The sequence below is a fragment of the Triplophysa rosa genome, linkage group LG9 (assembly GCF_024868665.1).
Source record: "Triplophysa rosa linkage group LG9, Trosa_1v2, whole genome shotgun sequence".
Classification (NCBI taxonomy): domain Eukaryota; kingdom Metazoa; phylum Chordata; class Actinopteri; order Cypriniformes; family Nemacheilidae; genus Triplophysa; species Triplophysa rosa.
The window spans coordinates 24,742,655-24,759,434 of NC_079898.1; the positions used below are offsets into that span (position 1 = coordinate 24,742,655).

General features: G+C 37.7%; 1 protein-coding gene across 1 annotated transcript; it reads right to left on the reverse strand.

Annotated features, from left to right (window-relative positions):
* Window positions 1–5,843: 5,843 nt before the first annotated feature.
* On the reverse strand, window positions 5,844–7,400 carry olig4 (oligodendrocyte transcription factor 4). Its single transcript, XM_057342344.1, has one exon. It carries the CDS (start codon window positions 6,925–6,927, stop codon window positions 6,130–6,132), a length of 798 nt encoding a protein of 265 aa, XP_057198327.1. The 5' UTR covers window positions 6,928–7,400; the 3' UTR covers window positions 5,844–6,129.
* Between the last annotated feature and the right edge of the window lie 9,380 nt (window positions 7,401–16,780).

The window sequence follows — 16,780 nt, forward strand, 5'->3', positions numbered from 1 at the left end:
CTTTTTATTCTGTAGTTCCATTATTTTAAACTCTAATGTATCTCTCAGTTAGGGATTGACTTTAAACTTGCTACTGAGGTTTAAATAAATAAAAAAATGTGCGGGAAAATGATCTGAAACACATAATCCTTGTTGGTGCAACCCGCCGTAGGATAACAACCGCACAGTATGCATCACTGAATCCACGTTGTTTTAGGCCTGGTATGTATGGTGGTTTTTCTAAAGCATGAAAAGTTCTATACAAAGAGAAATTAGAATATGTAACTAAAACAATAAAGCACAAAGCACCTTTTCCCATCCATGCATTCTCATGACTGATAACTCTATACTTATAAACATGTGTAAAACCTAAAACACATTATTTATTGGTTTGTAAAAAACACACATTCACCAACAGGGGTCGCCAGCACGCGGCATTTCGAGTGCTTCGAAACACTTGTGAGCCATTTGCAATAGGTTCAATTGATTCAAAGCTCCGTAAAGCTTCGTTTCTCCCATCACTTAAAAGAGCTGCGTAATGTGCAGGGGTGGGTGCACATCTGCAATGCTTGATTTAAAGAATGACAAAGCCTACCGAATCCAGAAACTTCTTCGGTGAACTGTTCTTCGGAGCCTTTCATTTGCGTCAGCTATAGCAAGTAATGCGGTTATAAATGCAAAAGGCATGTTTTTAATATGAACCTAATTTGCCACATTCAAAGTTAGTATATGTTCATTTATAGGACAGCAAATCCTAAATGCTGTTTAGTCTCAGGGGAGAGAGTTTGTCTCGTCATAATCAAGAAATGAATTTGCTCATAATGGAACTGACATGAGGAGTTTATCACCTCATTACAATTCAGAACAGGCCATATGGATTGAGTCCTAATGGGAGCGCTTAACCACGCACCTGAGACCCCAGACCCCTAACACAAGGGCGTCTCGGAGCCCTATCCCAGCTGTATGTTGCTTGTCAGTAAGCAGTTAGAGGATGATGGGAAGTGAGGTTTAACGGGGTGTCACCGGGTCATCTCCTGCTCTCTTTCTTAATTGAAGCCTCCTTCTATCCAGACACTGAACAATGTGTGCGTATGTTGCACAATATGTCCCCCAAAACCTCCCCAATCCCATTAATTGGGACCTTTGGTTCTCTAATTAACTCTGTCAGTCTAAATCTGGGGCCACAGAAGGCGTATTCATGTATTGATCAGATGATCCAGCTATGTCACATTTAGAACAGATTGCAAAAGCAAAGAAGAGAATAGTCAAGACATCTTCTAAACAAACATTATGTGACTCTTTGAGTAACGAATGAGCTTATGTACACCACTATTTAATGTTTAGGGTCACTTGACGGAAATGTTTTAGTATGAAGTCTGAATGTTTGAAAAATGTTTTTAACAGATAAAATAAATAATTTAGTATCTAGAAGCTGGATCTAGAAGAGAAGAATTTGACAAATTCACGGAATTCTGGGTGACTACACTGATGATTGATTTTGGATTTTTTTAGTTACAGCATAAATCCCAAAGTTACCTTTGTTCGAGTTTACTGCTATTCTAAAATATGGAAAAATATAAATAAAGAATAAGTGTCCCAAAACTTTACAGTTACTAAGAGTTTTCCAAACCTCCAACAACCAGTGAAGTCTGATGTGAATTGTTTTGTGATCAAAAAATCATGTTTTTTATTACGTTATCATGTCTTATTGTGTTAGTCTGTATTTGTTTGAGTTATTATTAGTTAATCAAAACAGCCCAACTGCAGTTTGATTGAAATGAATTGGAATGCACAGTAAAAAAAACATGATTTTTTAAACATCTTATAAAACGCAGTTATCTGTTTTTGCAAGTGAACTTTTCATATATTTACACATACATATTGTAGGCATCTGAGTAAAATATTTTCCGTTTTGTATATCGCTGGTGTCCTTCGCAAAAATCGAACCCATAGCATCAAAGCGTGCTTGTCAATGTTGATGTAATCATTTAAAAAGTACGGTGTTTTTCATTTCCCTGAAAAACAGCGAATGTGGACATCCGAGGTTTCTCAAGGACAGCGGCAATATGTTTCTGTTCATGTACCTTCGCCGAACGATGTGTACACATAGAGATACCCAGCCTGCTGTTATATCTCTCTGGACCGTCACCATCTGCCCCCAATCAGGAAACACCAGCTTTGCACAAGTCAATGTGTCTAATTATCCCCGTGCAGCAGGCTGGCCCACAGATCCCAGTAATCCCCACAATGTGTTCAGCTTCCCATACCCACCTGTGCCTGGGACCCGGAGGGGGGAGAGCCCTGACTCAGGGGGGCCGCGGGGACACGGAGACCCGCTGAGGGCGCTTCTTCTCTGGGCAGGATGGCAGCTGCCTCCCCCCGCTGGGACGTTCACCAGCTGACTGTGAGCGGGCCCCTGACAGGAGCTCTTTAGCGCTGTCAATGGGCCCATAAATAAGGAGCTAAGCGTCTTTGTGTTGGCGTTGGAGTGTCAGGGCCCTCTGTAGGCCGACCGGGCCGCTAACCGCACTGAAAAAAGGGCATAAAGAGAGGGCTGTGTTACGGGGCTGCCCCCTGCTCCCTCTCTTTGTGCTCGGAGCGAGTGCTATTGTCTTCTCCCATTTAGGGTGAGAGAGAGAGGGAGGAGAAGAGAGGAGTCGAAGCGAACCTCTCTTCATCTCTCCTCTGATCTTTCGCTTGTCGGCCCCGGGATTCCTGTGAAGAGAAATGTGTATTTTTCACGCCTGACAGTCTCAAACTGAGTGCGTTTGTGTGTTAAAGAATTCGGCACAAATGAAGAATTCGAGTTTAAACAAATATTGGATTTCCACGCCATGCCCACTGGCATTGATCGGTTTTCTCCACTATAATGCAACGCTGTGTCATGCATGATTCCCTGTAATTGTTGTAAAATTACTGTTTACACAAATTGCTTTAATTGGTTTTAAAAAATCTCTCTTTCTATGAAAACACAAGTGAATTATTATTATCAGAATTATTCTTCAGTCAAGTGATAAAATTGTTTGTAAATACATCAAAAATGAACACACTTATACATCTTATTGATCATGGAAAATCAAACTCTGGGCCATTCATCTAAACCAGTGAACTACTACAGTAACTATCACGTAACTTTGATAACTTTCACATGCAAGTATTCCATGATGAATACAGCGGTACTGTACTGGTTTCCTTCAACTATAAAACATGATGATAGGATGACTTAAACAACTACCAGCATAAATAGCAAACATTTGTAAATGGAAAAAAACATTGTAAGTCCTAAAAATACAAGCTTGACGTGTGCTTTTCATCGCCCCATTGACTCCCATTATAGCTGCATTATTGTACACATTTCTGACTGCTTTCAACATACAAGACGAGTCAAAATGATGTCATTACAGTATGTCACACATATTTTGTTTCTTTATAAAATTGCTTTGAACGTTATTATAACATAAGGCATTATGCATTTGCTCTACACTGTATCATTTTTGCTAATGGGAAATATTTCCTCCCTGGAACTACTTTTCGAAGCATTTTTGAAGCGCAGACGCATCAAAGCATATCATTCATGTGCATCAAATCATTTGTGAAACTGAAACACAACAGAGGAATGTATTATAAAGTGCATTTTTGCCCTGACACTTTTTTTTTTTGAATTTTTAGAGCCTGACTCATTTCTGACACGGGTGTTTCTTACTTTAGCACATTTAACTCGACACCTTCACTAGTCACATAAAAGATATCCTATAGTATACTGTACATATACAGTAAATGTAATAATGGGTGAAAATAATGTAGTATCAGTGTTGGGCAAGTTACTATGAAGAAGTAATTAGTTACTAGTTACTAATTACATATTCATTAGTTTACTGTATGTTCTCTCCAAAAAGTATTTAATTACTCATTACTAATTACTTTCTATATCCTACATCAACCTTGATTAGTTAAGTGATTCAAGGATAGACATGAAAGGGCTCTTTTAATTCATTCAAATAACTAATATAAAACTACATGAAGTACTCTTATTAACTGACCAAAGTATTACAAATGTGAGAATTATACATTAAAGCACGGATTTTAAAGTTAGACTTTGAATTTTGATGTCAATTCCACTATTGCACACACATAATACACACAGTATTTAGTTTATTACTATCAGAAGTAACTGTAATTAAATTACAGACAAAATAAGAGTAATCCCTTACTTTACTTTTTCAAGTAAAGTAAGGGAAAAGTAGTTAAATTCAATTAAATTAAAGTAAATAAAAAGAAAATAAATTTCAGGGAAAGTAATTAAATTACAGTAACTAATTGCTTGCTAGTTACACCCAACACTGTGTAGGATACAATCATTTTTACCATAGTAAGGTTCAAAAACACTGTAGTATCTAGGAAATTTACTACACTTGACTATACTATATTATACTATATACTATACTATAGTATACTATAGTATGTGTGTACTGGCAATATCAGAAAGACCAAACAGTCCAAATTCCAGCCGATCTCTCCAGCTAATATAAATGATGGTGCGCACAGCTGTCAGGGGCCCTGCTGAAATCGACTCCCGGTGAGGCCGGACTGAATATGATCACAGCTTTATCGGACAGTGACAAATCTTCCTGTGCTAACATGAAAAGGGTCGCTGGCTGTCCCCTGCGTGCGCCACACAATGCCGACGCGCCAACCTGGCGACAGCTTGCGTCTCCCTCTCTCTGATTGATGGCTGAGCGTAGGCCTCGGGCTCCGAGCGGTCTGGCTGTCTCTCCTCTCATACATTAACTAGTCCCAGTACAGATGGTTTAGGCCCAAGCAGCGTTTATGGCGGGCTGAAATGATGCCCGTGTTTGTTAGCATATGATAAAGGCATAAACAGGTTGCGGGCAATATTGTTATACGAGTGGCAGTCAGGATGAACACATATGGACTCATTTGATATTCATATACATCATAAAGGACACTCAGACATGAAGTGTGTGAGCAGATGTCACCTTGAGAGGTTTTTTAGTAGCTCATTATTTCATTTGGTTGTATCTTTTAATTGCTGTTTAGGTTATTTGCTCTATATTTATATGTACATTAGATGTATTCATTCAAGGGACCCTTCTATCCAAAGGGACTTATATTGCTATGTACTCTATAGACCACTTCGCAGTGCGAATCAAGAAGAACTTCCTGTTGGTAGACAACCAACAGAACATTTATGACCAATTAAAAATGTTGAGCATCTTTCAAATGTAATTATGTATGTGAGCAATGAAACCAGAAGTGCCAATGTTTACATCTGGCGAAATGGTCTATATTGTGTGTTTGTTTATGCACATTTATGTGATGTAAATATTTTATCCTTAAAGGGATATATTCATCCAAAAATGAAAAATCTGTGTCATCATTTACTCACCCTCAGGTTGTTTCAAACCTGTATACATTTCTTTGTTCCAATGAACACAGAGAAAGATATTTGGAAGAATGTTAGCAATTTTCAGTTCTGGACATCAGCCACTACCATAGTATGCAATATTGAATTTTTTTGTTCTGTTGAACACATAATGAGATATTTTGAAGAATTTAGGAATACAAAGAGTTCTCGGGCACCTTTGACTACCATTTAATTCTTCCTACTATGGTAGTCAATGATGTCCCGGAACTGAAAACTACTAACATTCTTCCAAATATCTTTCTCTGTGTTCATCGGAACAAAGTAATTTATACAGGTATGAAATTGCATAAGGGTGAGTAAACAATGACAGATTTTTGGGCGAACTATCCCTTTAAATAGTACCTGGTACGCTTCTCTGACAATGACAAACTGGATTGCGCAGACGTCGAAAAACTACAAGAGAATTTTTGCGTGATAATAATAGATTTTTAATTTAACAAACCACGAGAGGTAACAAAACTATACATTCTCAGTTGTCTGTATTGCTACAAAGGACACACAAGTTCAGTGACTATCCAAAACCACTTTTGGACAACTCCAACATTACGAAACATTCTTCAGTACAAAAATAGCAGCAGCTTGTCAAGAGGATATTCTGTACAGGACATTTACATGTATACAAAACACGCCCAGGTGTTTTTAATTTATCAGTCCGTATTTCGACATCAGGCCTACTCCAGCGTGAAGCCTTGGCCTCGCCAGAATCACTTCCCCATGGAGAGGCTGTGGAGACAGCCTGTGGACGCGGGAAGGGGCTGGCAGAGGGAACACGGGCAGGGCATGCCGGGGAAATGCCTGTATCCGCTGGAGAGGTGCAGAGGGTCCTTCATCATTGTGTGGAGAGGTGGGGCCGGGAACCCCAAATAACCAGCCGTGGGGGAAGAGCGTGGAGCATGAGCCACAGTCGGTTGTGTTGAGGTGTGCCGGAGAGGGGCGACCGTCACAGCTGAGGTGCTGCCCACCAGAGAGTGCAGGGACGGGGTAAGAGACAGCAGAGGCAACTGAGGGACAGGTGCGGCCGAGGCCGGGGGTAGAACTCGTCTAGCCGAGTGGCTCTGAGCGCTCGCTCCGTACACGTCACTGACGAGCTTCTTCATCTCCTCCAAGGAGCTGGACAGCATGAGGATGTAGTTTCGGGCGAGTAACAGGGTGGAGATTTTGGAAAGCTTGCGTACCGACGGTCCCTGTGCGTAGGGCATCACTTCTCTGAGTCCGTCCATAGCCTGATTCAGGTCGTGCATTCTCTTGCGCTCACGGCTGTTGACTTTAAGTCGCAAATCTTGCAGGTCGTCTTTGGAGAGGTCCGCTTCTGCACAGCTTTTTAAGCCAGATGCGGAGCTGTGTGGCCGATCGCAATTCTTTTCAGCCCTGAGATGCCCCAATTCTCTGTCACCGGAGTACGCCTGGAACATCTTGTTGGCGAAAAAAACGCTGGCAGCGGAGTCCACAGCCAGGTCGGGGGACGAAGATCGGCTGCATGTGGACGCAGCGTCAGAATCCATCTTGTCTGAAGCTGAAAATCGACAGAGCTTGAAAGGAACTAAACGTTTTCTGGTTTGGTTGAGAACTCGTGATCTTCAGGAAAACGCCACTTGCCTAAAGTTTAAAATGCCTTGAAGTTAAGACAATGCAGGAACTTGTCCTGTATCGGGTTGCTCTGACGGTTGAGCCTGAGGGTCTGCAGGAAGAGTGAGGAATGAGTGTGTGTGAACATCAAGGAGGCTGTATTTATACCCCACAAGACCACAAAGACACAATGAGACGCATAATGTGACATTAGGCGCTGAGCCAATGACAGAGGGGACACACTTTCACCCCCACACACCCCTTCCCTGTCCCAACAACAGCGTTTAAACCCCACCTTCACAGACAGACACGCACACACACACACACACATATGTGCAAAAACATTAATGAATCACTTAGTTGAATTACGTTTATATTAAAATGAATGGAAACGTATCATCAAATAAACAGTAAAGACTGCGTTTTATGATCCATTAAAAAAGCAAAAACAATTAGGTTACACAACTTTTCAAAAACATGTGGAAGTCACATTTAACCCTAACTACATAAAAAATAGAAGAAAATTATATTTTGCCCATTTGTGAAGCATAGTTTTTTATCATCGTGACATTGATTTAAAGGCATTTAATCATTTTAAAGAAAAAAACTTCATTTTCTCATCTTAAATACTTTTTTCTGGGATATGATTTGATCAACATAATCTCTTTTTTTCTCAGTGTGAGTTGTGTAAATTTGAAGAGGAGTATTAAAGACCGTTTAGAGACACTAAAAAGCATTGGCTGTCTAAATTCCATAAAACACTACGCTGCGTCCCAATCCGCATACTATCCATCTTACATAGTATTCGAACGTAAAATGGGTATGTCCCAAATCGTGGTATGTTGAAAAGAGTATTTCAAAGATTACCGGATGGTCTACTACTTCCGGTAGAAATTGGAAGTGCAGAACGATGCACACTCTTAACGGCTAATATTACCCACAACCCACCGCGAGTAGGCAGAGTTTCGTGACGTTGCACTGCATTAATAAATTATATAACTGATGTGTCAGTAAAATAAGAAATGTAAGTATACAGTAATCATTACATACAAAATAATGAATGTATAAATACCTTAATGGAAAGAAGAGCTGCATTTTGATGTGTGTGACAGTTAATGGCCACAATGTTGTCTAGACAACAACGGCCACTTCCGCTTCCTGTTAGTATGTCACAGTTCGTGCATACTGTTTTGCTACACACTAAAATGTACATACTTTTCCATTACAAAAACAGTGCATACTTTTAGTGCATAGTATAGGCGAATTGTGACGCAGCAGTAGAGTTTAAAGAGGCTGTGAAATGAAGAGCAGGGGAGGGACGAAAATAAAGAGAGAGTTATTTTCCAACGGCATCGCTCCGATTTTAGTGCAGTCATTAACACCTCCATTACACACTTTAACACATAAACACAAACAGTGGCTACACAAAACCGGATCAATTCCATTATAATCAGCATACCGCTACTTGAAACCATTTAAAACAAATGATACAATTTTATAGCTGTGTATTACAGCTGAGAATAAAGAATGATGTTATTTTAGATTTACAGCTGATTGTTCGGAACATCTTGAGATGATGTGCAGTTTTGACACGTCCACTAATGCTCGCTTATTAAAAACAAAAGGCTATCTTAGAATAAAGCATGATACAAATAATACAAATATACTGCACAAAAATCACAAATTAAATTATTTTCAACAAATTTAGTGACCGTCAAAAGTTTGGGATTACTTATTATATAGCATTACGAACATCTTGTGAAAAACATCCTAAAAAATTATTTAAAAAGAAAACTGAATCTTGACATGTGCTTCAAAGTGCACCGTGTCCATCTGTGTGTGTGTGTGTGTGTGTGTGCATATGAATACATGAGAGTGTTTAAGAGATTCATTCAAATTCATGTGTTTACTTTCTCCACAGGCCACACAGTAAGAAAACCAGAGAGAGGAGAATCTGAATGCATCCTCATGAATGGATGAAAGAGTATCTCTTCACTTCTCTATCTCTTTTATGTTTAATCTGCGTGTCTTTAACTTGGAATTAAAGTGTTTGACTTTCCTAAGATGTTGTTAAAGACCCGTGTGTGTGTGAGAGAGAGAGAATCTGTGTGAATTATCAATGTTCAGGTAAGCAGAAAATGAGAGTATTATCACAGTCGTGTGTGTGTAGTCTCATGAGATCAGCGTGGATTAAAGCTGAGCTGAAACGCACACATACATTCACAGATCTAACGCTTTTGAATCCTCTCAATGGTCCTGCAGGAGATTCATATACAGCATTAAGCTCAGGATTTGGCTAAAGCTACACTTAAATAAACTAAACAACTCTATCTCCAACAGTTACTGTCACAAACCCCACGAGAAGACCTGAGATTCTTCCAGAACATTTACAAACCGACAGCTTTTTCAAATCAATACAAAACATGAAGTAAGGAAGGATGTTAGAAATCACTTCAGTTTATTAGTTTATATTGGTTTATCAGTCAGATAAACCAATATATACAATGGAAATGCTCCCAGAAGTTCTCTCAAAGTTATCAAAAAAATGATCTTGCAGTAATGTTAAAAGAGGATTTTGTCAACAAAATGTTAATAATTTTTTGATAAAAACATAAAATAACATTACTAAATGTTATAAAAACATTGGTGTAAATAATTTTTTGCACTGTTAGTGGAACATTGAAAGCATTTAGAAACAATGTTTTCACAATTTAATGAGAACGTTAAACATTTTGTTAGCTTGAGTGCTTGTGGAAACATTACAAATAAAATAGTATTTCTATGAAAAATGTATATATTTAAAAAAAATTACAAATTTAAAATATAAACTTTATACATTCATATAGGCATAAGGACAAACACCATTATAAATATCATTATTTCATTCCATTTGATTTCTATAGCCCTTTCACAATGTGCTTTACTAAAGACGAAAATATTATAGCACAAGGGAAACAGGATGAAAAAACAAACATAAAAAGAAAACAGGAAAAGCCTACATTTGTAATAGTCACTCCAAAAAGTTAAAAAGGTTTTTAGAAAATTTACTTGAACAAAGACGGATGCTGATGAACTACAAAAAAACATGATGTGCAAATTGCGCATCGATGCAATACTTCAAATTGTACTTCTTTTAAATATTGCATGTCAACATGTCACATCAGTATGTTTTTGATTTTTTTAATTCAAACGGGAAAATGACATTAATCATTAACAAACATTTTGCCATATTTTAATGTAAAATGCTACAGAAAAGAAACACTAAAGGTAATAGCTATGAATAAAAACAAAACTTTCCAGACATATATGTGTGTGTGTGTGTGTGTGTGGTTGGTTGTGTAGCTCAATGTGGAGTTAGTGATTTATTAACTTCACCCACTTGAAACAATGACGTTAACTAAACTACATCATGACAAGCACAGTGTGAACTGCCACAAGCTTTTTATAACCGTTACTAACAAGCCCAATAACTTTCCCTAACAGAGAGAGGGGTGTGGGGGGGTTGAGGTAAAGTGTGCCAGCAGGCGTCTGTTATAAAAGCTTCATTCGGACTGTTGCAACATCATAAATTACAGCCCAACTAGAAGAGAAGAGAAAGAATGATTCTCCAGAGGCTGAGAAAAGAGGAGGGGGATCGGCTCTTTGATCATCCTGATATTATGAGACTTTTAAGAAATGCAAAGAATTCCCTTACAACACCGTAAAAATGTGCAGGAAACAAAAATGGCGATATTTCAATTGTTTCTTCTAGATAGCAATGATAAGAAATAAAAAAGAAAATAAATGATGTTTCGTTACCGCAGTAAAGTCACACGTGTCCCCAGTTTTAAAAAGATCTCAATGTGAACTTAAATGTTTCCTTCCAAGACCAACAGATTTGACCCACATTACGTTTAAAACCCTATTCTTACTTATACAGACAGATTTTCTACTTCTCTGAACTTTTTTGCTTAAAGTCTACAGTGTGATAGTCAGTGTTGGGTAAGTTACTCTGAAAAAGTAATTACTAGTTACTAGTATTACTAATTACTAGTAACTAATTACATATTCATTAGTGTAATTAGATTACTGTACAAGTTACTCTCTCCAAAAAGTATTTTATAACTTATTACTAAATACTTTCTATATCCTATCAACCTTGGTTAGTTAAGTGATTCAAGGATAGACATGAAACGGCTCTTTTAATTTATTCAATTAACTAATATAAAACTACATGAAGTACTCTTATTAACTGACCGAAGTGTTACAATTGTGAGAATTATACATTAAAGCACAGATTTTAAAGTTAGAATTTTAATGTCAGTTCCACTATTGCACACACATATATTACACAAAGTATTTAGTTTAATTACATCAGAAGTAACTGTAATTAAACTACAGAAAAAAATAGAGTAATCCCTTACTTTACTTTTTCAAGGGGAAAGTAATTAAATTACAGTAACTAATTACTTAGTAACTAGTTACACCCAACACTGGTGGTAGTCATTTAAAAACCTCAAAAGATCAAACGTTTTTAGTTGGTTGAAAAGACATTTCTGAACACCATAAAATGACACGCAAAAGACAAACAACAGAACTGATTCAGAAACATCCAGCAAGTAAACATACAAGAACTGTTCCTTTAACACAGAAAAACGAAGAGACCATTCCAAATGGTCACTTAATCATCATTTCTAGATGCATTGTGGTCATTTCAGTCTCTGTTGAATTTCAACAAAATCAAACATCAGGAGTGACAAAGTCATCCGACAGCAAATGTGAAAGACTGACAGCTCGACACGTGAAAACTGTGATCAAAATCTAGGTTATCACAATAAAAATACATTTTGAACTTTTCCTAAATACATGTACAAACATGACTGTTGTATTGCTTAAAAGTGAATCTGAACTTGTGTTCTTTGCCTTATTTGAGGTCTGAAAAAATACAGAGCATCTTTTCTGTTATATTCAACTGTTTCTCCAGTTTTCATTTTCTGCAAATAAATGCAAAAAGAAACAATTTTTTTAATTGAAATTTGGGAGCAATATTGTTAGTAGTAGTTCACAAAATTAAACAAAAGTGAATATTTTACCTAAACACATGTACCTATAAATAGTCAATTCAGAAAAGCGGTCTGTGAGAAAATTTTTCGGTGGCTGTTTGTTTATTTCATAACAACAGTCTGATTTAAAATCACATGCGCGCACACACAGGCAGTGGTGACTCTGTAACAAACTCTCGTCTTTAACACTCACACACACTAAACATCAGGAAGTGGCTTTGAATCCAAATGAAGAGATCAGCCCTACACACACGGACACGGTTACAACACACAGATGGTCATGCGTTACGATGAGGGCAGACTGTGTTAACCTCCCGCACAAACACACTCAACAGAAGGAGGGAGGGGGGAGAGAGAGAGAGAGAGAGCACAGTTAATAAAGAGACTGAATAAACAATCACCATCTCACATATCAGCTGTCTAGATTACAAAAATACCTCTCTAGATTCAATCCTTCAATAAGAGCATCTATCATGAACTGATGACATTGTGACTGATTCATAAAATCAATCAGGAATAATATTTATTATACCTCTTCCTGACCTCACATTGATCGGAGTTCATGTCTCTGAGCAGATCACACTTTTTTTTATCGTGTGTCTCTTAAAATCTTGAATGTTTAGGGTCTAGTGTGAGTTCTTTGACTAAAGTGTCAGCAGAACCGCTGATGTACAATGCGCCTGTAGTCCAGAGAGTGAGCAAATGATCAAATGCTTGCACGAGCTCTCTTGACTAAAAGTGTGTCTAGCAAGCAAATCAACTTATTTGTGCGTTATCGATCTATCTCGGTGTGTAAAACAGAATACTGTTCATGTTAGAATTTAGGCCTACAGTATGTCACCGTTGACTTCATTAAAGTCATATATGCCAATACGCTCGACTAAGTGTCACTAATTCATCCCATCTCCTTGAAAAACAAGCTCACACCTCCACGCATTAATCATCCTCAAATGAGACTGAGTACAGTGGCCACCAACTCGAGTGTTTTTGTGAGGCGTGACCTCCGGGTCAACGACGAATGACTGAAAGCAGGTCTGTCACTGTCCACAGACAAAGCAGACAGTCCACACACACTGCACACATGGGCTGCTGTAGCCCACGGCAACCACAGAATGGACACATGGCACAAGACCCCTCACAGATGGGACCTGGATTGTGTGTGTGGTGGGGGGTTGTCATGGAGAAGGAGCACAAGCATAGGTAACTAGCTAAAAGGTTGGTGACAAGCACACAAGAACATAAATAGTGTGAAAAGACACTACAAGAGCGAAACCTGTCAAGAGCACGTCTGAGCGGTTTTTCATATCACAGCAACGTTTCAAAATAAATGTATTTTGTACTTTATTTCAGTGATGGTTAAACACTTTCCACCCCCAAAATCTTCTATGGTTTACTGATAGATCTTTATCTTAAAGAAAGTTTAAATTGTTCATTAAAAGTTTATATGTTCTCTCAGGACCCCTATAGATTGTTTACCATACAGTTGCAAGTATTCCAAATAATTTGTTTACATGAATTACAATTAATGTGATGAGTTTAATTGCACTTGGTATTTTAGTTGTTTCTCTAGTCAGTTATCACTGAGTGATTTCATTATATTCTTTTATTCATTGATTTATTTTGCTAACTACTCCACAACACTTTGATACTTAATATATGTATAAACTTTTTTCAGAAATTAAACATTTAACTTTGAAGCACCAAAAACATTAGTGTGGCCGTGATATATGTACCTCAAAATAATTGATATATACGTGTTTTATTAATAAAAATTGTATATATATATTTTTTGGTTAATTGTACTTTCATTTTGAGCACTTTTGTTGTCATTTTATTATTAATTTATTTAAATACTGCTATACGTTTCATTTATTTCATTTCATTCCAGTTATAATTATACATTTTTAAGGCATTGGCTTCATTGATAAGAGATTTATTTTTGTTTAGTTTAAGTTTTTTAAAGAATATTTAGAGTCAGTTTTAGTAGACTACATAAAACCCCTAATGTGGCCTAAAGAAAAGTTTACAACACCGATATTACCAAAAAATAATGACTGATCGAAATACTGTTGTAACGGCCCAAAATGTTTTTTTTACCAACATCTTTTTAAAACATGCGTCACGCCCACATTTTTACACACCCGGCCAAGTTTGTTAAACATTAGAAGCATCATTGTCTAGTTAACACCTCATTCTAGAATCACCGTGGAGACGAACACTTGACTTCAGCCCACATGCACACTCACAGCTGTCAGCTACACACAGAAAGTGGAGATGTATGACTGCAGCACACGCCAACACACAGAAGAAAAAACGAAAACACAACAGATTGGACAGAAACAGACCTGACACACACACACCGGTGACAGTGATTAACGTGTTGTGTATGTGAAAGGGACACAAACAGACAGCAGCTCATTTCCACAGTGTGTGTGTGTGTGTGTGAAGACACAGGAGGTGCCGTCCAATTAGAAGCTGGACACCACACGGTCCGCCGGGGGGCTGAAGGGGGGACGCAGGTTTTGTTGTTTTGAAAAAGTGCCATAAAACAGCTCTCCTTAATTGGTGGCCTATAAAATTAGCATCTGCAAGAGCATTAGATTTCCTCTGTCTTTGTCTGGGCTGTTGACCTTATTCAGAGCTGTTCCCTCTCTGTTATGTCTTTGCTTTTATTGAGAAACAGACTGAAACGGAGAGGAAACTGGTATATCAGGAGCATCTCTTTACTTTCGCTCGGCTGTGACGTTAGTCACGGGTGATTCTGATGTCTTTCACTGCGTCTGATGGTTAAGCTGTGAACCGCGTGACCTGCACAGACATTCATGAACACATCATTAGCACTTTAACCAGCAACAATCCTGTTAGGTGTCTTAAAACCATAAAACTATGAAGTCACGCATGAAGCTATTAACAAACTTTAGCATGCAGATCATTCGTCAAAATAGATCAATAAACATATAGTGTATCTGTTTCCTCTCCGTAATACATGTAATACCGTTACATGACTCTTAATAGACATCAATGGAGAGCAAATAAAACTTTTTCCTAATATCTCAGATGTTTCTCCTTAGAAAAAGAGTCATAAATCTGACAAATGTCTCTTTTAGAAGAGATGTCAACACGAGCTCAGATTTGTCAAGTCTGCCATCAAGTCAATATTACTGACGATCTCCATATGAGCTCAAACATTTCTCATCAAATTGACACAAATCCAGATTATTTTGCCCCATTTTACACCTCCTTTCATATGTTTCAACAATTACACTTTCATTTAATTCTCTTTTTATTTCTCCTGAGCAATTTAAGGAAAAATATCTGAGACTAAGTTGATACTTCAATGAAACCCAACTGAGAGCTCCTTCAAATCTCCTGAAAGACAAACCTCTCAGCAATAACTATTGTTTTCTTGAGCGTTAGTCAATGTTTATATGTGTTGTAATAGTTGTGTATGAGTCTCTCAACAGAGTTACTGTTGGACAGAGGTCAAATATGCAGAAGAAGCTGGAAAAACCAAAGAATGTGCAAGAGAATTAACTTTTTTGAAGACCAGTGGACATTTGAATGCATTGCATCAAACAACAGACTCATGGACATCTATTACAAAACATAAACAACAGTTGTTGATCAGCCAGGTGACCTCTCAGAATAGGGATAATTCAGCTGAAATTAAAAGTTCCTTCATCTTTTATTCACTCTCATGTCATTTCCAACCTGTATGACTTTATTTCTTCTGCAGAACACAAAAGAAGGTATTTTAAAGAATGCTGATAACCAAACAACGCTGAACTCCATTGACTTCCATTGTATGAACACAAAACCACAGAGACATTTCTCAAAATATCTTATTTTGTGAAGAAAATGTCACATGCAGGTTTTGAATGACATGAGGGTTAATAAAAGATGACAGAATTTTTATTTTTGAGTAAAATATTTCTATAAGAATCAACACTGAAAACTTGTGAACCGAGTTATTTTGTAAATTCTTATTGGTCTTTACTATATTTTTATTTTATTATTATTTTGTCTTGTAGACTGTATGTAAACATCTGTTTAGATGTAAAACATTTACAACTCTTCTGGAAACTAACCCGACTGAAGTGCCTTAAACGAGGATTGTTTTAAGAATGACTTATATTACCCAATTTATAAATTGTTTCGCAAAAAAGGATACAATAAAAATAAATAACAAAAAGTTAAAATCTTCATCAACTCATTATATTACTTCTTTATTTGGTTATTTATATTTGTACATTTTTTACACTGTATTTATTATGTTAACTTTAATTTGACCGTTTTTTTTGTATACATTATGCATTAGTGCTACTTCTGAACACACACATTATGTTATGCTCCCCAGATGCAAGTGCTTTGGCAAAGAAGTACCATTTACTTATTGTAGCAATGCACACTTAGACTGAAATTAAGAGAGAGAGAAAGATAGAGAGAGAGAAAGAGAGAGTCATATGAGTAACTCACTCACTCACTCATCTTCAGGTGAAAAGCGTGCTGATGTGATGGAGAGGTCACATGGAGAGGTGAGAGGTCATTCACATTCGCATACTTGAGGAAAGCGAGGAACAGGACTGGAGGAGTGTAGGTGGATCAGCATTGTGATGCGTTGTGTTTCAGCTCCGCCCCCCTGCAGATCTCTTTGATGTTGAAGAGTTGAGGATGTCGCTGGATCTCTCCAGAGGTCACCTGCGCTGTGAACCCCGAAAAGTGCTCGCCTGGGGGCCCGGCAGGACCG